Source organism: Vidua macroura, chromosome 1, assembly GCF_024509145.1.
Source record: "Vidua macroura isolate BioBank_ID:100142 chromosome 1, ASM2450914v1, whole genome shotgun sequence".
In the NCBI taxonomy this organism is placed as follows: Eukaryota; Metazoa; Chordata; class Aves; order Passeriformes; family Viduidae; genus Vidua; species Vidua macroura.
The window spans coordinates 40743216-40765712 of NC_071571.1; the positions used below are offsets into that span (position 1 = coordinate 40743216).

The 22497-nt window shown below is 36.9% G+C and overlaps 1 protein-coding gene and 1 long non-coding RNA gene across 3 annotated transcripts in view; one reads left to right on the forward strand and one right to left on the reverse strand.

Moving 5' to 3' along the window:
• RBMS3 (RNA binding motif single stranded interacting protein 3) overlaps positions 1-22497 on the forward strand; it is a 699061-nt gene that overhangs the window by 659672 nt on the left and 16892 nt on the right. For both annotated transcript variants that reach the window (XM_053978348.1, XM_053978357.1), the window contains one exon: positions 6656-6766. In XM_053978348.1, coding sequence (XP_053834323.1) covers positions 6656-6766 — 111 coding nt within the window. The remainder of the gene's footprint in view (positions 1-6655; positions 6767-22497) is intronic.
• Positions 965-2048, reverse strand: LOC128807786 (uncharacterized). The gene is made up of 2 exons (XR_008437274.1): positions 1869-2048; positions 965-1131 (listed from the first exon to the last, which is right to left on the reverse strand). It is a non-coding gene; the product is annotated as an uncharacterized LOC128807786 (long non-coding RNA).

The following is a 22497-nucleotide window of genomic DNA, read 5'->3' on the forward strand; positions in this document are numbered from 1 at the left end:
CGGAATGGAAATGCTTGTTTTGACATGGATTGAAATCTTTCTTTTGTGAAATCTGAGAGTGGGAATGGCAGAAGAAGATTTGATCTGTGAATTACAGTAGTTATGTCCCAGGCAAATTACCACCTTTATGTTTCTTTTTTTGTCTTCTGGGGATGCTAAACCCTATTTGAGTTGTGAGGATTCTTTTGTTTGTGGTGGCTGTTCTTGACATAACAAAAGTACTGATACCTGGAGTGGCTACATGAAGCCATCATACAGCCAAGTGCATACTCATTAGCTGAAGAGTAGGGAAAAAAGCAAATGAGATTTCTCATTCCCTTCTAGAATAGGTCAGATGAGGGATCTGCCTATGGCCTCTCTGCCTTCTCCAACAATTGCTGGAATGAATACCCCACTGCAACAGGTCATTTCCTAATTGCTGTGGGCTCCTTCCTGATAGCAGACCCCAGCTAAAATACTCCCATTTGTTACTGCACATAATACCAGTAATTTTATTTTATTCCTGGGGCAAGTTGAAGAAGGGTATGAAAACTTCAGATTTGCAGACTACGGAGAAGCACATGGGCTTGTGGTCCAACATGCATGGGCAGAGAGTAAGGACAAAGGTCTAACACAGGGCCCACAAAATCTGCTTCAGAGTCCCTGTAGGAACTCAGGTATATTTTCCATTCATAAATATTTGTAAATGTTGTCACTTTCTTGAATGGCCTTTCTTTTTAGACCTTATTTTGGGTGGAAAGATACAAGTCACCATGCAAAAGTCACCTTAGGCACTGAGTGACATAGGCAGCTTTTTGTTTGCAGAATAAATGCTATTATAAACTATTTGGTTTTACTAGGTCCTTTTAGATTAACAGACAGAGGTATGCTATGATATTTACTGATTTTTTTCTACTCTGGTAGAAGCATAAACTACTGACATATGGTACTGCCTGATATAATACATTTATTAACTGGTCCAATATCGTTTCAGGTATTGCTTTATTTGTACAAAAAGTTGCTAATATAAAACTCTTCCTGTTGCATCAGCTGTCTTTTCCTCATATCTTGATGTTCCCATTTCTACGTCCCTTTAATCTGCATTTGTACATGTAGGCTTGTATCTGTACATTATCAAAGCTGTATTTCAGACTAGGAGACAGGAAATAGAAGGCAAGAAGGACAATGGGAAAGAAACCATCAAAAAAAGTTGGCTATTGTTGAAGAAAGGTGAAGCCTACACAAGGGTCACCTTTGTTCTTTATTTACCACACTATATTTGGATTCTTAATCTTTTAAAACCAGTTACTCCTGGGCAGTAACTCTCTTGGACCTATGACATATACTTTCAGCTGAGGAAAGTTCACAAACATACAGCAAAAACATACAGAAAGGGAAAGCAAATATGCTCGTTGCTTCTAGGAGGTTCAATTAAGTTATGAAGGTGATGTCAGATAAGAATTTGAATTTATGCCCATGATTCAAAATATTACCTTGTGAACTTGTGGTTTAGTACTCAGTACAGAAGCAGGGTTCAGCATTAATGGTCTGTATCAGGTTTGCCTATTCCAAAGTTAAAGCTGCTTTAATTTAGTGGAGGGTTTGGGCTTCTTGCTCACTTTGCCACATTTTTAGCAAGCTTTTGAAATCAACAATGTAATGAAATGAAAACAGATCCTAAGATTTATAGAATATACATTTTTAGCTGATGTTTGCTGATCTTCTTCACTATACTCAAATCATTATTTAATCTCTGATAAACTGGCAAGTGCCACGGCAATTGCTACCTTTTCACTGAGAAAGGGAAAATAAGTTTTGCTTTGTTTTGAAATATCAATAAGTATTCCCAGCAGAGGTGATGACAAGGAGATAGAGGATTTCAAAGTTACCTTTAATCTTCCTGCAACAGTCATAGGAGTTTGACCCTTACCAACCAGTTTGGAGTAGTTCAGTAGACTCAGTTCTGACAAGGGGACCTGGTTTTTCTGCTGCCTGTAAGAGGCAGCCCAAGGAGATCAGTAAATCAATCGAAATATGGCCATCATTTGTTCAGTGTGCAGAGAGAGTGTATTTATCTGCAAAAAAGCATGCATGTTGATTTTTTTCATATTAATTCTTGATAGATGTGTCTGTCTGATAAATATAAGGAAAGTCATCCTTTCACTCAATTTAATAAAACCTCAAGGAACAACATGTTCTCAATAACATAAAGGCATTCACTTGGTAGTAGGGTAATAAATTTTCAGATGGAATGGCCTAGTGCTTTTATGTCTGCACAAGATATCTGAAAACAAATAGTAAGTTTTCTGCTGTAAAGTTTATTGGCTTTACATTGACCAGTATTTACAAAGCAGAATTTGTGAGTATGGTTAAATTGTTTAAACGTCTTAAATAAAGGAAAAGTAGATTCCTAAAATAAACACATGCTTACTGTAAGCTTTAAAAATATTTATTCAGCTGGTATTTTTCCCCTTAATTCCAATATCAGTATTAGAACACTGAAATAAAATAGAAGCCTCTAATGCAGTTCATTATTGTAGAAATCTGTGACCAACTAATCTATCCTCCCACTGGCCCCTTAGTGCATCTCTCAACTAGTGAACTTTCCATTCCTAAAGCCTCCTAATACATTTTTTATTTCTGATGTCAGTTTCCCACCCTTCAGCAGACAAAAGTTGGCATGTGTCTTTGCATCAACATAGACTTGTTTTGCTGATGCCTTTTGATATTGGCAAATACTTAAAGATATTTTACCACATATAATAAACTGTATTTGGTGTCCTTCCTGTAATTTGAGTTTGTTGCCATAGAGGGGGTGTGCAGTGTTCATAAAGTCTGGCTTCTCTCTTTGTAAGTGATGACTATATTCTGAAATATATACATTTACTTTCTTATAGGAAAAATATGTGCATAAAGCTTAAAGCATTCTAAAACAGCAAGGTCTTTCAAATAAAGTGAAAAGAAAAGCTAATCTGTATGTCAGCTTATTTTAGGTTTATCAAAATGTTACAAAAAACATGCTTGTCTGTATCATTATTCCTTACCATTTGCCCTGTTAATTTCTTTTAAAACCACTCTAGCATTGACACAATTGTATGACTAATCATATGCTGAGAATATGTTGCCAAATTTAAAAGTCATTGTCATCAGTTTATTATGGGAATTACAAAAAAAAAAAAAAAAAAAAAAAAAAAAAAAAAAAAAAAAAAAAAAAAAGTTATCATGCCGAGGCAACAGGGCAACCAGCAGGACAGATCTAAATAATTGACTAGACAACTACTTTTTTTGGCAAAGACAGTGCCAAAACCTCATGATAATTTCTTCTACGGGTTTTTTGCCATTAAAATGGGCTTTAAGTAACAGTTTGCAATGCTAAGATGCCTTTCTATAAATTTACAAACCCAGTAAAATCAGACATCCAAACAGATGAAGATAAAACAATATGTTTGATGTAACCTTTGCCAGTAGCCAACTGGATGTTTATCAGCAATTACATATTATAGGCTGAAAAGAATCAAATTACTTTTAATATGATGGCAACATCTGAGGCAAAACATTTTTGTCTTCTACAGCTAAATAAATTGAATATGAATGGACTTGACAGCATGTAATATGAAATGCATTATGGTCTGGAGACTGGGGGTTGCCCTAACAACCAGACAATATTTCCTTAATTAAGTATAATTTCTTTCCTACGTGATCACAAGAAGATTCTGAACTGGTGAATTAATGATCTGGGAAATGCATGTAATTCTCTGCTCTAGGTAACTGTCAGCTTAAAACATGTTAAGCTGTCTTAGGAAAGCTGCAAATATTTGATTTGTTTTCTCAGCTTCTTTTTCTGGCATATTAAATGGTGTATATTTAGGGACAGGAATATCTATATTTTCAATTTGGAAATTATATGCTTTCTGTCTCTGAGCAATTTTTTTGTCCTTGATATATTCTCTCTAGTCCAAATTTTTTTAATAGTTTGTTTGTAATACCTGTCGTGGTAACTTATTTGCTGAAAGACATTTGCTCTCAGATTTTTCCATTCTATGTCTGGCAGTTACATTTCTTAAACTAAACCGTAAGACTTCCTTCATCACTGCCCCTCCTTTATTTCCAGGTTCCTGAATTTATACCCAGGAATGGTTATCAGTTATAGATTACATATGTAATCACAGCAAGTTCCTCTAACTGCACTTTTGCAATTAAGCATCTTTGCACAGGATTGCATCCAGAGGGTTCTTGAGTATCTCCAGTGAGGGAGACTCCACAACTTCTCTAGGCAACCTGTTCCCGTACAGGATCACCAGCACAGTAAAGAAGCTCTTCCTCAGGAACTTCCTGTGCATCAGTCTCTGCCTGTTGCCTCTTGCCTGATTGCTTGGCAACACTGAGAAGAGCCTGGTTCCATGCTCTTACCACCTTCCCTTCAGATGCTTACATACACTGATGCCCTCTGATCATCTTCATGGTTCCCCCTCTGGACCCTCTCAAACAGGTCCACGTTCTCTTTATACAGCTCCCCCAGAGCTGGACACATCTCTCAAAGTGGGATATTATGAACATGGAGAAGAGAGGGAGAATCACCTTCCTTGACATCACAAGTGGGAGCACAACTTGTCTGTCATGGAAAGCCCTGAGGCAATTCTCCACCTTTGAGCCAAAGGAGAATGCTGCTTGTAGAGGGAACTGAGAACTTTTTATCAGTTGACAAATTTAATTTGAGTGCATATGGTTTGATAGAGTAAAAATACTGATCACTCTGAGCACAGAGCTTACAATTTCCTATCATAACCAAAAAGTGCAGTTGAAGTCCAAACCCTAGGACCTTATCTGGCTGCATGGTATCTGAGGCCACTGATTTCAAAACCAAAACAAGATTACTTTTGTTGTGCATGGTTCTTCTTCAGACTCTTGTACTGAATTTGCTATGCAGGAACTGCTGGATGGGCTGAATGGGTGTGTGCCCTGCAGACTTGCTTTTAGACTCTTTCACCCAAAGGAAAGATTTCACTGTGTGGTAGTTCATTAAATGAGCTAATCAATAAATTAATCCATGTAAACCAGTGCAAATAATTAATAGCCATTAAAGTGACAAAAGTGGCAAGTGTTGCAGGTTTGATACATGCACGCTGATTGGCTTGTTTCCTAAGCATTTATTTGGAATCGTGAGAGATACTCCACAGAGGCTAGCTTCTGTAATTTGTCAGATTTCTTTAGGGAATCTTGTCAATGCAAGAAATGTAATCCACTCTGTGACATAAAACAAATGTGGATGTATTTCATATGCTGAGGGTATTACAAAAAAGACTGACCAAAATGAGCCTACCTTCTAGACTCTATACTTCTCAGACAGGATGTGCATAGAAAAAATATTGCTGGAAGGTGAGTCAAAATTGAATTGGTATTTTCCCAATTGCTGTTGCCAAGCAATCAGAATTATTTTTATTTATTTTTATTTGCAACTGAAAATTTGAAATCCTTCTAATCAGATCCTTTGCAAAAATAGTTCTATGTAAATGTGAGATAGACATGTAAGAACAGATATGCTATGAGTTTTGAAACAAGTTTGTTTTACAGGTTGGTTAAACAAGTTTGTTTATAGGTGAATTTTTCCAGTATTCTCAAAGGGGGAAAAAAGTAATTTTTTTTTTAACAGATACATTCATCTACATCTTTCACACTTTGTAGTAGATGTAATGTGATTGTGCAAGTTTGTGATGTGTGCGCACAAAGATGCATACAAAGTAAAGTTATTATTTTGTTTGAAGAAATGACTGGAAATACTGCACTATCTGCAAGAAAAAGAGCAGACCACACTTTCTGACTGACTTTCTGTAACCAACACAGGAAATAGCATTTTACAACATAGAACTTAAGAGAATCAACACTTCATTAAGTCATGATGTAGCCAACATGGGACCTTGGGGAGTGGGAGACCAAAAGCCAAGGAATATGAATGGCAAAGAAGCTCTCTCTCTAACGCTCCTCTGGCATGTCTTTTGTTTCATTTTTTGGTCAAAGTCTCAGTCTTGCTTTAGTACATATGCTCTTTTTTATTAATGTCTTTGTTTTTCATGAAGAGAAGAAAAATACTTTAAAACATTGTGTATGTGTTTTAAATGGGTGTCACTACCAAACTTACTGTCAATAGCTAGCTTTACTTAATCAGCTATAAAACACCATGAGTAAGGGTTCTTAATTGAGACTGGAAAAATCCAAGATCATTACCGTAATAGGCTGAAGATCTCTCAGACTGAAGGCTTTAGAAGTCAGAGAAAATTGGGGACATATGTGTTCTGTCTGTAAGATTGTTCTATATAGGATATGAAAAAATGGAAATGACAGGCATTTTGCAATGTACAGTAGCATTCATCATAGAAAGAACATATGCATTTGTTTGTCAGAAGCAATGAAGTAAAAAATGACACTTAATTGGAGCTGACATAAAATGGCCTCATTAGCAATACAAGTAATATATGTGTGTAGCTTGGTTGTCAATAGGAACAAAACATATTTTTTCTGACAGATGTATTAGCATCTTTTAAGATTCATGTCAAGTTTTCAGTCAGATTCACTCATTTAAAGAATGCCTTTTTTCTTCTTCTTCTTCTTCTTGTTTTTTTGTTTGTTTTTTTTTTTTTTGAATGTGAGAGGTTGAACTGTAAATAATGTGTGTTTCTAGGGTGCTGTGATAACACCAACAATGGACCACACTATGTCAATGCAGCCAGCAAGCATGATGGGCCCTCTGACCCAACAGATGAACCACCTTTCCTTGGGCACAACAGGAACGGTAAGATCACTTTTTTTTTCTCTGTTGCAAAGCATCTATTGGGTACTGATTTTCCTAAGGTAATTGAGTACTCTTTTCATTACTTTTGATGGTGAAGTGAGGGCTTCATCATCACAAAGTAAGCATTAGTTATTACAGAACAGAAATGACAAAGTAGTATGAGTAGTAAAATGGTAGGCCAACAAAACCTAAAACCTAACCTGATCTATGTTTAAGAGGAATTATCTGTACTTGTTCTCATGTAATTATGGAAGTACTGCTCTCTCAATTTGTTTTGTAAATTGTTTGCTGGTCAGTTGAGAAAGTTTCATACCACTGGGATCAGGAGTTCTGACTTTGTGGTGGGATACACTACTCACTTCAAACCATAGTAGCCAGCCATATGTATTTTGTTCCAGGCTTAGAAATGGGATTTTTTGGTCAAGGCCAGCTGTGTTTCTAGTATATCATATTTAAATATGCATATTTCAACAGCTGTTTTCAAATTTTCTTTTTCAGCTGTGTAGGTCATACTCAGTTAACTCCCTCAGAGTCAGAGAAATGCAAAAACCACCCTTAATTAAAATCTTTTACTCTCTCTGAAAAGTTCCTAAAATGCAGCAGCTGCAGATCATAAATGATGGTTTGATATGTGAATGTGTGAACACTGCATGTAATGTAAATTTTTGCAAAAGTACAGGCATACATATTAGACTTCTGTTACTTTAGCACACGTGCTCTTTATGTCATAATTACATGAAACATGTAATTACATAACATGCTCTGTTATGCACTTACCCTTTTTTTCACCACTGTTCTACTTGATACTAATCTATAGGAACACAGTTTTCCAACTTTTTTTTTAGTTGAATAAGGTACTTAATACAGTTGCAGCTCTACAAAGTTATTTAACTCACTGTGTTGGCTCTCTTCCTGATCTCTTCTCTTCTGTTGCTTCTTTCTTATCTGTTGAATCTAACTCCAGTGTCTCTTCCCACTTCTTTAAAAAATCTCAGTTAAGATCTAAGAGTTCTGTATTTTTTTCCGACAAAACTTAAACATGATGGTTCATTGTTTATTCCTGACATTTTAAAGGTTGCATTCAATAATCAAAAGAAGTAGGAATTACATGGCAAAGTTAATCTCAACATTTTTCCCTTCATTAAATTGAACCAAATACTTGGTCTAGTGAGATTTTCTGCCTGTGTAATTATTGTGATTCCAAAGCTTGTTTAACAGTTAAGACAAGGAAATGGAAAATGAATTCTGATTATGCTGTTGGGCAGCTCCTATGAATTTTTTCCTCTGCCTGTCATTTTCAATTGCATAACACTTAACAGACATTGCCTTCTGCACTCATTGTCTCACAATCTTAATGCAAACTAGAAAATTCCCAATTAATGTTATCTCCTTGCTTGAGACCAGTGTTACAGTGCTTACAGTAACAAATCCATCTGGGGAGTCAGGCAAAGGACTCTGAGAGGCAGTGGGTCATCTAGTAGGATCCTGAGATCCTGAGATCTGAACTCATGTTTCTGCAACCAAATGATCTCATGAATGAGATCCTGAACTCATGTTTCTGCAACCAAATGAAAATCTTTCCTTTCTTTTCCTAGCTCTTTACACAATTTTATCTTTCAAGGTCGCAGCATTCCCTGTGATAATTTCTTGAAAGACATTCAGAGGTATACCATACAGGTTTATGTTTACTATCTGTACAACACCTAAGTCACTTGCAGAAAACATAAAGAGCAAGAAAGAGTAAACAATTGATGAGTGCTACAATATCCATAGGTTTTTCAAACATCTCAAATGACACCCTATTTTTATCACATACGGGATTTCTCTTAGATAAAAACAGCATCAGCACCAAATTCAGTTTAAATACTCATGCAAGCAGTATAATCATGGATGTCATAGATAGTTTCTTCTGTTGGGAATTCCTTCTATCAGAAATCATGATTTGGGCTGCCAGTAGCAGTTTTGCTGGATGTATCCATCCAGATGTGAAATTTGTTCTTCGGCATGTATTCTGTTACAGGAAAAAAAAAAAACAAAAAAACAAAAAAACAAAAACACCAAAAAAGCAGCATGGGGAAAACAAGCTATTTAGAGATTTGATTTATTTAGAGATATTTTTACTTCATTTATTTGGAATTCTGAGTTTTGGTCCAGAGAGAGGAGCACTGAGAGCATAAAGCATGAAGAATTGTGCCAAGTCCAAGCCATACTACTGTGAGTGCCTCAGCAGGACTAGGTTTTATGGGAGATAAAGGATATAAATGATACATATCTATTATGAATATATTTTTCATTTTTATCCTTAAAACTGTGCAACAGAGTGCGATAAAGAGCCACCAGCTACCTTCCAAGAATCCAGCCAGATTTTTTTAGGCAAACAAGACAAAAAGTCACAAATAATTCTACTCAAATAATTCTACTCACTGTTGGCAGTAACTCTGTCTCAATTTAATTTAAAAGCTTGCAGTATGCAAAGCAGGTTTTATTGGAAGGCTTTCATAGGTTCACTTTCTTAGACAAAGCATTTGCTAATTAGCATAACATATTTTTCAGCCGAAACAGACTCCTATGGTCACTTAAGTGAAAGTTGACTTCAAAACCACCTCCACACTTGCCTGATTCAAGATGAACACTTGGTTTCTAAAACATTGCTTCAACAGAAAATCTACTCTTTAGTGAGAGAGCTAGAGAAATAGCACAAGGGTCTATGCATCTTCATATCTTGTGGGAATTACTTAGCCTTTTGATGTACCTTAAAACATTAAAATACTCTGTCCAGGCTGGAGCCATTCCATCTCCCTTCACAGAGGGAGCCATTCCATCCCCCTTCACTCTTTAGCTCTTTGGTGAGGTGAGTGGCCTGAGTAACAGCAGCCTCTGCTATTTCCTGCCTCCATCCAAAAACCGGATTTGAGTTTTGATCTGTCAGCCCTGAAGCACATATTAAAACCCTTGGGAATCCAGGGGGCAGCTGCCTTCATCCACTTGATTATTTGGTCACCAGCCCAGGTGAGGCTTCATGCTGCTAGGGTGTTCACTTCTATCTGGGAGCTTCCAATTCAGCAGTCAAAACAAAGTAGCTTTCCTACAGACTCACTCATGGTCAGCTGCATTTCCCTTGTGCTAGCTAAACCCTTCCCCCCAAAACACAAATAATTTTGTTTAGGAAACTATTTGCCATGAATGGGGGCAGGAAGTTTTCTTTCTATCCAAACTCCTAAAAAATGCATATTTAATTTCATTTCATTATATTTTTAACATTCTTGATTCTTATCTATTATTGAATTGTCTGCATAAAATTAGACTTCTCTGCTATACCAAGCACTCCCCAGTCAGGAGGATGCCTAATCAGGCTATCAAGATGCCAGGAATAGCTGCAAATCCATCTTTGCTTGATTCCAATGGCAAAGGATGGTATAGGGCACTGGAGGGAGAGAGGAGGTAAAGGTGTGCCATTTATGGCATCTTGACCCTATGCTCCTGTGTTGTGAGAGAAATTGGTACAGCATTTGCATGTCCCAGTTACTGTGCTTTGTGCTTTATCCACCAAGAACATAATTCTTTTTTGCCTTTATGAAAATCAAATTGATTTCTGCTGGTGAAAATACAGTTTTTGATGCTGATGAATTGAGAGGCACGTGTGCTGCTCTGATCACTTCCCCATTCTGCTTGAAATCTGGAGTTAAGCAGACGATCTGCCAGAGGGGTGATTTCTGCCATATTTATATGTATTTTTCATAGATACCTCTTCACTCAAAAAGAGCAAAAAGCATTTACATGGGTGTGCTAGCTGTGGGCAAATACATAAAGAAAACCTAAGCTTAAATTATGTCAAGATTACAGCAAGAAAGCAATAGCTCTGAATATTCTGATTAAGGCTGACAACCCAGCCTCAGCTCCTACAATTGTATTAAAATGAAATTTTAATGCCAGAAGGCATAATGTGAAGACAGACAAGAGGTTTAAGGCTTGAATTCTTTTTTTCCTAGTTTATTATTATTTATTATAGTAAGTCTTGTTTTTCCTATGTAATAGTCACCTACAATTAGGTCTGCTATTAAAAAAGGTACTGTAGAGGGAGAACAGAGTGTGTTAGTCTGTAAGGGTAGCATCGAAAGAGCAGCATTAGTATGTGTTTAATAATGTATAGAGGCTGGAATTGTTCCGTCATCAGCCTATCACTCAAAATGTTTCTGATACAGCCATTGATCTGACATCTCTTTCGTGGTTTAATAACATTGTGATTGATGCCTGAGTGGATATAATACAAAAACCTTTAGAAATGTAAAAACTGAGCAGTTTGATCACTGCTTTCAGTCATTGCTGCTCGGCACTTCCAAGTTTGGCCGTCAGCAGCAATAATCTGCCTCTTCAGTGGGAAGCAGATTTGCTTTATTCTTTCTCCTGTGCTTGTCATTCCTGAAGGAAGTTTGCTGTTCTGCACATTCTTGGTTGGGGCTTCCCTCTCCTCCCTGGTGTTAGCATCCATTTCAGATACTGCTTGGATTCCAGTTTCATTCAATAGTTTGAGGCAGCCTTTGTTAGTCCTCATAGGCAGAGGGCTAACGCCAGCTTTTTCTCCCGCTCCTTTGGAACTGCCATAGTGTAGCCTTGTTTCATCTTAAATCTTTGAGGCCCACTCCAATGGGAGAGTGAGTAGAAGCCAGTTTTTTTACTCAAGGTGGTAGCTCAACTGAGCTGCTTAATTGTTCTCCACACTTGACGTCCATTCTGCTTTCAGTTTCTAATTTAGAAACTTGATAGGCAACTTACAAAATAAACCCTCCATTGCACTTTTTAAACAACAAGAACAAACAAACAAAAAATGTTTAATTGTACCAGATACTCTGTATTAAAAATACAGGTGAAAGAATTGCAATAGCATAATGTAGCATCCTGTTGTAACTGCAAACTACCTTAACTCAGCTTTCCTGGTTTATAGTTTCACTGAAATTTCTCAGTGGAATAGCAGGCTTGTTATGCAGGTACATCAGTCTTATCTTTCACTTTGTTAGTTCTTTTTGTTGCCAGCAAGGCTTGATGATATGTCCAGGACCCTTCAATGGAACAACAAGCTTGTTATAGGTTTTTTATCTTTTATTTCCTTTGGATGCTCCATGGTCACTAGTGGTTTAAAATGTCACCTGAAGGCCTCAGCAGAATAACTGCTTTGTTAGATAGGGTTGTTTTTTTTCCTGTTTAATCTTCCATTCAATTTGCAGATACTACAGCTACATGGAGCTGAAACATCATTGCATTCTCCTCATGTTCAGGTTCTTGCTCAAAAAGTACTCTCTGTTATTCTAATTGTATGTCACAAGGTCCTTGGAGAGCTACAGGAGCAAGGTTTCTTTGCAGTCTTGTGCCTTTCACGTTATCAGGTGTTAATCTTAGAGCTCTTTTATTTTATTTATTGACTGACAGTTTCGGTTGCTGTTTGTGTTGAAAATATAGGACTGAACCCATTTCAAATGAAACAGGCTGAAACTAAGATCTTCCTTATGCTTTTACTCAGCCAAAGTCTAGGGTAAATGTAAGTGATTAATAACATGGAGCTGTCTGGGGCAGGAGATCCATTTAAGGAGAATTTATTTAGGAGGGAGAAGATCAGCATAAATTCTTGTGAGATTTATAAAAAACAAGTAGCTCCTCCTGCACTTTTTTCCCATTCTCTTGAAAGACGGTTCCAATTTAACTCATGTAATTTGAGATAAAAAGGGGCACTCAGTGCAACTGAAAAGCACCAGATTCTAAGCAGTCAGCTCTTGTGTAGATGAGACTCTTTCTGCTCATCTGTTTCAACAGGGGTTCCACAGTCTATGTGTGACCATAGCTGTGGTTAGATGGTATTTTGGATGAATAGAGTTGATAAAATCATATCTCTGTAGTGTTCCCCCTTCACTTCTCAACTCAGCTCTATCTTCCTACCCATTTGTTGGTGTGGCTTACTGTTTGCCTTTATTTGCAAGTGTTCAATCTTCAAAGCCACTACCTGTCGTAGGCAGGAAGGGAAAATGTAAAAGGTGAATAAACAAAGATGGAGGGAATTCCATTTTTGGTCCATGCACCACTTCATCTGAGCCCAACAGGTCAGTAGCTTTTATTCTGCGTTAAATTTTACCTTCACACAACACTTCCACAAATGAACAAAGAGCTTTTGTTGCCTCTCTTTGAGGTATCAGCTACTGACTCAAAGTGACATTAGTCCAGATTCCATTTCAGAGAAGGAATCAACTCCCTGATTGCGGTGATAAAAATACACATCAACACAAAGCAACAGTGATGGATCAGCAAAGCAGAAAGTATCAGCCAGAAAAGCCCTAACTAATATAACTTCATTTTCATCATCAAACTAACTTCATTAATATAATTTATTTGCGAATGACTTTACATAACTGTAAACTAGAACATTTAGAGGCTTGTTTTTCATATATTTTCTTAAATATGACTGCTGCAGTTCTTTTTGTGATTTCTAGAAGTGTCGCCTGGTGAATGGGAGTGCGGTTCAAAGCCACCTCCTCCAAGCATGTTATTTTTTAATTTAGTGATAGCCATGCACTGCATATAAAATGAACTCTTATTTTGTGGTAATGAATAGAAACTGAAAGCCATGAAACTAGTAGTATCTGGCATAAATTTAGTGGTCTGCAGAATATTCCCCCCAAAAAGGCTCATCTTTAGTCATACTCCCAGAAATTTTTGTTGCTATCTCTTCTACAGATGAACCAAGACTGCGAAGTAATTTTGCTAACTACTAGTAGGCCATTTACCTAAATACTCTGAATTTCAAGAGGAAAAATATAATGTTCACACATTTTCTTGTGAAATTGTGCTAATGCTATAAATGCCAGGGCAAGTTTTGAGGACAGAAAGAATCTCTTTATTTAGCAGACAGGGAGGTAGAAAAGAGGAAAAAATAATAGGTTAAAAAAAGTCCTGAAAATTATTCTTGGTTTGAAACATCCCAGCACACCTACAACTGACAACTCAATAAGAGGTGGAAAACAAAAGTACTCTAAATGTCAGGTCTGTCATCTGTATTTTCTTGATATGTTTCTCTTTTGTAAATGTGTTTTCCATTTTTCAATCAGAAGAGAACTCTTTGTCTTACTAGAATGAAGCTTGTTTTTATTGTCCTGCCTGTGTTTAAACAAGGCTTGGGTAATTCTCACTGAAATGAGGAATATGGCTTTCCAGAGAAGTAATAAATCAAAATATAAGTGGTGAAGACAAGCTCTGTAGGGACTCTGTAATACAAGGCAAGTTTGAGGATAGAGAGATGAAAGGTGTTTTTCAAAACTGTGGCCATGTGAAAAGCAAGAAGTGTCTCCCAGAGTGCTGCTTCCACAGCTCTTCTCTGCCAAGAGCTGGGAAACAGATCTGTGGTCATTTCTCCTCATATGCAAGTGCACACAAATACAGCAAGAAGACTTGAAATCCTTGAAGAAGTTATTGTCAGTGGAAAAGAACAACATGATAAATTTTATGGAAAACCAGCTAGCTTATCCTAAGTACTGTTGCAGTCCTTCCCACATTATCATTCAGGTCTAAGGTGAAGCACTTGAACTGTATCAACTTCAGAGAGAGATGTAAACTTTAGCTGAAAGAAAATGGCATGGAGGTGAAAGACAACAGTGGTTTACAGCACAACATAGGTGCATGAAGGGTATCTATGGAAAGGAAAAGAAATTTTAGTGGTGTTAACAACAAGGTTATAGAAGTTGAATAGGGAAAGCATAACTTTAACATGTTGCAGAAGAAATTAAGAGCTAGACTAATGTTTGAAACAAGGCATAGAACATTCATTGTTTGGGACGTCTAGAACTCAACTGGACTTCAAAATCCACAGGAGGAATTTCCAGGTGTTGACACAAATCCAGAGCAGTGGCTAATAGCCTTTTTTCATCTCCAACCTCAGTTTTTCATCACAAAAAGACATTGTTATTTCAGTTCAAAACAAGTAATAGTCATTTAAATACTGAGACTTCAGGATATTATAAAAAGTTTTAAAAATGTTTGCTGAGCATGATGTACCAAGTCTCAGAAAAGAGCTGTGCATCAAAATAACTTTTTTTTTTTTTTGCAATGTCTGAGGTTTACAGTCAAAGAGTAAACATATGTTGCAACTGGCCATTTACAGTGTTGTCTTACTAAAAATCATTTGGAACCAAGAGGTAAGACTGATTCATTTCAACATGTGTTGTGTGATTAGTAAGTATACTGCAATCTTTGAATTTTTTTTTCTTTCCAATAAGATGGGTATATTTTGTTAAGCAAAATGTTTCTGCTCTGAGCAGCAACCTTTGAATTGCATTTCCCATATTCTTTCATAAGGGAAATTTTTTAATTCCAGAGTAATTGGGACTTCACAAAAACACTAGGTTGAAGGTGTTTCAGTGTTTTGGAAGGTGATCAGTTGCCATGTTACCAAAAACATATACAATGGAGTTGAAAGTGAATTTAATCTGAAAGATGTTCAGTATTTTACATATTTTAATCACAGTGGAAGAGATAACATAACCTGTGTATTGGACAAAGTCCTGGACCTGCAGCTGCTCACAAAAATAATATTCCATTGAATTTCACTGCCTTTTTCCATATCATATCCTACTGAATTTCAGCTCACAGTGTGTTTCACAGTTAATCCACATGGCTTATCAGATGATTGGCAAACTGGTACCCCAAAGGTTTAAACTTCCTGTAAGACAAATTACCAGTGCTTTTGGGGTATCTTTCTTGTTTTCTTCTGGAAAGAGCTGCCTGTTCAGGGTTCACTCATTTGTGAAGCAAGGTTAAATGAAGGAGTTAAAGGTACAGTCTTCATACATTGTGTAAGACACTGGGATCCTGTATACACAGTGATTTCAGCCTGAAGTTCTCAGAAAAGGATAAGCTTTGTTCAAATGATTTACAAATCTACAGGGAGCTGCTGATGGCAATAACCTCTGTGCCTTCCGATGGTATTTTATTATCTGTGAGTTATGGGTGCTTCTGTGTCAGAGCTAGGAGGCTGTAGAATCCTCTTGCTCCTAAAAGACTCAATTTGGGAGGAGATTTCTGCGGTACCTAATATTTACTATGAAACATCTCAGTCAGCACTTTTCATTGAGATGTAGCAAGGGGTTTGAGAGCAGCTGTGTTGAGTGAATTTGGGAGTTTGCTGAATTGAATTGTTTTTCTATCAAGGTGATGAACTGTTGAACTCAGCAGATTCTACTGTGTGGCAGAGGTGAGCCATACCTCATGGGGATGGGTCCAGGGAGCCCTTGTATCCAGAGGCACATCCTTTTCTGGTCCCATGAAGGACTGCTCTATCCTTTGTGACATTTTATGACTTTTGAATGTCATAGACTCACCTGTATGCTTCTAATTTTGCCTTTTTAATATTAGTAGTTGTAATACAGCAACAGAAAATGTAAGACTTTAGTATCTAAGTGTCCAAATTATTGTGCATTTGCCAGCCTCAACTCCCAGTTTTCCTTTGTTGTGTTTCCCTTGGGGGTTTCTCTTAAATCAATGTAATATTTATATGACACAAACTGATTTCAGTGATGCAAGAGCTTCATGCTGTTTGTGTTCTCTGCCTTGTGAACCACAGCTGTGTGCAGTATTTGCAATATAGACCAAAAGTGCTATGATTTCCAAAGTGATTTTTTTTTTCAACTGCTCAGGCACCTGACTGTTCCCTTCCTCCTGTTTACTGTAATTTTGCTCTACTGCCAGCCTTTTCCACCTAAAACACCTGCATTTGACTAAAAAATGAGTTCTATTTGTTCTTTTTTCAATCGCCATTTTTGACAGTGCAAACTGGAGTGACAAAAATACAGTAAGGGGAAGTTAGAATTGGGCTATGTTGGTATTCCTACAAATAACCTTGCCTAGTTTATCCACAGAATCCAAACTAGTGTTCAAAATTCTAGTGTTTGAAGATAACTTTTTAACAAAAGCCATTTTGCTATTTTGCTGACTTTCTTTTAACGTACAAATACTCCTATCTAGCTTTAGTGGAACTGACTTCCTATGAAGACAATGGACTTATCTCAGAATCTTTAGTCTTCTGGAAATAAATAGCTGTTCCAACAAAATGGCCATCATTTGGTTGATTGGTATTATTTTTCCTCTACACTATAAGATTATTCTATAAGATTATTGTATTACGTGAAGTTTATCCATAACTAAAAGAAGTAGCAACAATTTCAGATTTCCTTGATGTGTTAGGGGACATAATGAAATAGTAGCAAAAAATTCCACTCAGTGTGTAGCCGTTGGTTGAAGAAGGAGGTTTCCTTATTTTATTTGCACCTGAACAATATTGAGAGCAGAAGACCACTGACCTTGCTGAGATCTTTACCCTTTGTTTAAAACTGAATGTAACAAAGCTGGAAATCAGAAAATGATTGATGGAAAAATTTAATGTAATTAATCTGCAACAGAAGGCAAAGAAAATAATACGTTTCAAGGCTTATAAATCCACTCTTGTCTTTCATTAATTTTCATACAGATGTCATGAGCAGTGTTATATTTTCTTGCATTTCAAAACAGGAAAATATGGCTTAAACACCATGGCATCATCTTGAGCTTATTTTTAATATTAGGATTTTTACTTTATTGAATACACTATTGGATATGTGTTCCAAGGACTCTTAATTATATGATTGCAATTACGAGTTTGGCACAGAAGTGTAAAGTATTAGTGTCTCTTGTCTATACTTGTTATAAAGAGATATTGGCAGGTGGAGCTGATCCTATTGTAAACTAAGACATTTCAGTACTTACTGAGAGTTTGAAGCACTTCTTTTTTAGGCAGTTCAGTTAGTTCACTTTATGAAGCTGTGGCATTTCTATGGAAGTATTTTAACTCCATCTGCACATATCCGGCAGATTTATGACAAACATTTCTTCTTTTTCTTTTTTTTTTTTTTTTTCCCCTAAGGTACAAATTATACAGGAGGGAATCTGTAGCATTTGCTGTTCCTCCCAAACACAACAGGACTCCAGTCTTTTCAGAGACATCCTGAGGCAGAGAACAAGTGACAAATAGCAACAGCAGTACCTATAATGCATTTTATATAGTCAAGGTGTTTTAAAAATATTAATTAGACCTTATAGCATCACTTGAATAAATAATCAAATTAATGCAAGTTCTTCGATTTCCTTTGAGTTAAATGACTTCCATATAGTGTAGTGTTTCTTACACTACTGACAGCAGCTTCTGTTCCAAACCCAGGGATACTCAGCTGTACATTTGAGGCAAAGCCCAGAGTCTCAGTGTGATGGACTGCCATAAGCTGTTCTGGTCAAGGCAGCTGAGCTAATTGGCCCATTCTTCTCAGTAAGAAAAGAGAAGATTTTACCAGTTGAAGTTATATTTGGCTTTACTGCCTAGCAGTGAATCTGAATTGCTTCTTGCTGAATAATGTGTAATAATCTGTCCTCTATATGAATAATCATGAAAAATATTTTAAAATAGAATTTTGCTGTTAACTCAATGCTCTAAATTCCCATACCAAGTTATATCTTGAATGTCAAATTTTGGCATTTTTATGTCCCTGAGTTCTCTAGCAGTAAGGACAGCTGTGTCTTGGTGGTTGTATTTAATATTTTTAATCTTGCTCTGTTTTCATCTTCATGCTCCATGTAGTGTTTCTCATGATCTTCACAACAAGCAAAAAAAGTTCCAGTCCTGAGGCAAGGATGACAGTTAAGCAGATGCTGTTTCAGTTCACAATTACCATTCCTTCAAGGCTGTTAGGAGATATTACAGCTGGGCAGGCTGGCAAACCATTCCCCCACACACCCTCCCATCTTAAGATTAAATTCGTTGTCCCTGACTTCAGCCACTAAGTGTGAGGAATCTGCAAATGCCCTTATTCAGCTTCAAGAATAGCCAGTTTTATACTTTCTAAGTGTTACCTCTGCTAATTTGTATTTCAGCAGTGTAGCCTATGAGTTCAGTATAACACTTGTATGTCAGCAGCGATCCCTCTTTGTAAGGTGAATCATGCAAAGTCCTGTGGCTTTAAAGTGTTGATATAACTTTATTTGACAGAAAAATGGCCACTTTGTCATCTCTGTCATATTCTTGGACATGGAAATCTGTGGTGCAGTTAGGATTTTTTCCACTGCAAATATTTGCACAGCACTTAATATTTTTCTTTTTTTTTTTTTTTTTTTTTTTTTTTAATATTGTGTATAAAAGGAAAGGAGAAAGGGAACATTATGGTGATCAGTGAGTGCCAGTGCAAAATGAAGATGTCTGAGCTTTCCAGTCAGTCTGTGTGCCAGAGCCAGAAGTGCATCAAAGAACCAGAATGGACAACCTAGCCTAGAAATAGATACTCTGCAAGATCCTCCTGAGAAGAACAATTCCCTGACCGGGCTGTGATATTCAGAAGAGGCCAAAATTGCTTGCCTGTACAGGCTGGGGTTGCATTTGTGCAGTGTTTGTTCCTTTTCACATGATTGGAGCAGAGGGATCAGAAGAGCTCACTGAGAACTCCTGTTAGGGCCTGTGTGGAATATTTTAAATATATGCCTTTAAGGAAAGCTGAAGATGATTGAATTTCAGTTTGATAGCTGTAGGTGGGCTTTCTCAGCTGTGGTTCTTATATTTTTTTCTGGCACTGTATGCTTCATCCATGCCTTGTCACCAATAAATTTAAGAAAAATATGTCTCTCCCCTTTGCCTCCTGATCTCATGATGAAGGGAAGGGTTGACAATGTTCCTTTAAAGCACATGGGGGAAAGTGGTACACCCTTTCTTTCTATTCCCAAGTGTCAGTATCTGAAGCATTCCCAAATATCTGTAAAGAATCAATGGTGTCCTAATGTGGAAAGCTAAATGCCCTAATACAGATTTGGGCGAGTACAGGAGACCATCTCTCCTGCTGATCTTATCAGTTATTATAGTTTTACTGTCATTGACAGTAATGTTAATCTGGAATTCCACTTGAGAGGATGTAGTGTGGTATATTTTTTGTCACCACATAATAAATCATGTGAAATTAATATACTATTTAAAGTATATCTACAGCTCTGACTGTGCATTGTGATACAGTCAAGGGACCTTGTTCTCTCTTAGAACACCCATCTCCAAGCTCTATTCATTTTATTTGCCATTTGGAGCCTCTATCTTGTACCATTTTCAAGCTGTTACTACGCAGCCACTGAAAAAGGGATGAAAGATTGTCTCTAAACTTTGTATTTCATTCAGATATAAATTTTAAAAATTCTATGACAACAGGATTAAACATGTAGGAATTGCATATTGAAACATCTTAGAGGATATTCCAGTCTATCCTTCTGTAAATTGAGCAGTGTGTCTCTTGGTACATGTTTTTGTTTCCCCTCCTTTATGACAAGTAGCTCATCAGTCTACAGAATTTCCTTTCTCTCTCTCTTGAAATGGTTTTTAAATGTGCACTGCTGCAAAACCTTCCTTAAAGCCAGTCATGACTGGGAATTTTCTATTTTCCCCTTTGCCCAGCCTTATCTTTCTTTATCTTGAATTTGCCTTTGGGGCCAGACTTACCCATGTTTCTGAGCTGGGTGCAGAGTTTCTCAATCCCTCACTCCTAGGTCTGCTCCCACTCCAGGGAAGCACAACCTCATAGTGCTTGTGAGTGGCACCGTAATACATTGCATGGATGAGAGCTGACAGTGCTCTGAGAAATATGACAGTACCTCTGCCCTTGATCAGGCTTCCCATTTGAAAGTTTTCATTTTGGTAATTACATCCTTCCCAGATAGTAGCTCTAGTCATTGATCATACTAATATCATTATAACTGATTCCTGTAAGTCACCTTTTAAAGACACTTTCTATGGTTTCTTTTCCCCCTATATCTTCTTCCTCTGCAGTCACAGGATAAGACTTTTTCTGTCTACCCTTCATCTGATTGATTGGAAATGCCAAATACTTCCTTTACGTATGGCTTGGTAATATACACATCACATTTCTTCCCTTGGGATCTTAATCAGAACAAGTAATGGCCTTCAGCTTTTCTCATTAGCAAAATGGAAAAGCACCATACCCAATCCATTAGAAATACAGCATTGTAATATGAATTTATAGGACAATGGCTGCATGCCAGCAGACACAGAGTGAGTTTACCTTAAAGGATTTGAAAAAAAAAAAAAAAAAGAAAAAGTCACCCTTTCTGTCTGGCTTGCAAACATTTTGAGCCATTACTTATCATGCCTGTCTGTCAGGCATTTTGCTGTTGCTCCTTAAGTGCTGTTTGGACATCTCTGTCATATAAAGGGCATTCATAAGGAGGAAATATGGGTGTTTGAACATGCATTTATATTTTCCCCAATCTTGATTCCCTTCCTGGATTATTCTCCTCATAATCTCTCTCAGAATAAGAGAGAATGAAAGAAATTGGGAAGATTTTGTTATTTAGTTTTGCTTCTAATTTTTCACAGAATGTGTTAACTGAAAAAAATATATCAAGAGCAACCATTTCAGCATACTCGTCTATCAAGCTGAGACTGCTGCTACACTTTTTTTAGCCCTGTCTAAACCTATTTACAATCAGTACAGTGAGAGCAAGGAAAAGACTGATTAAGATATTTTTTTTCTCCAGTGATGGGAATTGCTTTATACTTGGTCAGGTCTTTATTAGCCATAGAAATTATTAAAATTCATACATCAACACTGAAAACTTTCTGTGCATGTATTTTCCAGAACTGTAAGAAGGTGTTAAAGCACAAATCCATACCAAATGATAATTGTATATAATTTGAATGCATATGAGGTGATTATGTCTCCTTTGGAAAACTAGAAGTGAAAGAACCCAAAGAACAGGCTTGGAATGTTGCTATTCTGCCAGCACTAAGACACATCTGTTATACTGGCCCCTTCAAGCATTGCTCATGTTATTCCTGGTAAAATAACTGTTAAGCATACCCATAAAGCTCTAGTTAATAGTGTCATATGAAAAATGAGTATTTGCACTTTTTTATTTTTCAAACAAACCTCATTTTGCTATGTGTTAAGTTGCTCACCTGTACAAAGTGAGAGTTAAAGCTGAAGCATCAGGCTTGCAATCTTGGTTATTTCACTTATGGTTCATCAGCTGTATTGATCACACTTCCCCAACAAAACAGTATCTAATAGGTTAAGAAAATACTATAGGGAAATACTATGAAAGACCTGCAGGAGTCCAAAATGGGAGACATTCTAAAGGGACCTCTCTGTAGGAGACAAATTATTGATTAGATGATAAAACTGGGGGGCTTATGGCAAGTAGGAATGGCTATTTTTGAGGTACTGGGATTTTTTTTTTCCTTCTTTCATTTTCTGTTTTGTTCTTCTGCTGGTTTTTATTGTTTTGTGGTTGTTTTTTGTTTTTTTGTGGGTTTTTTTTTTTTTTTTATATTTTCTTCTTCTTTACGTCTTCACCTTATCTTTTGGATGAAACAATGACAAATTAGGAGAGATTCTGTGTAATTTTTATCACACAAGTTTAGGAGTTCAACATTGTTAGCAAACCATTACATGGTAGATAAGCTGATGACATAGCAGTATAGTTCAGTCCACTCTGCTAAAAGTCAAGGTTTCTCCTTTGCTTTTGTAGCCCTATTGCTGATGTGATCCAATGTGTCTCAGAGATCCTCCCACAGCTGATAAGTAACATACCAGGGGCAGACTGTAATATTCTTACACGGTCACACTCTATCAGTAGGGCACCGACTTTAATTTTAAGGTGATCCTTCTTCCACAAGAATT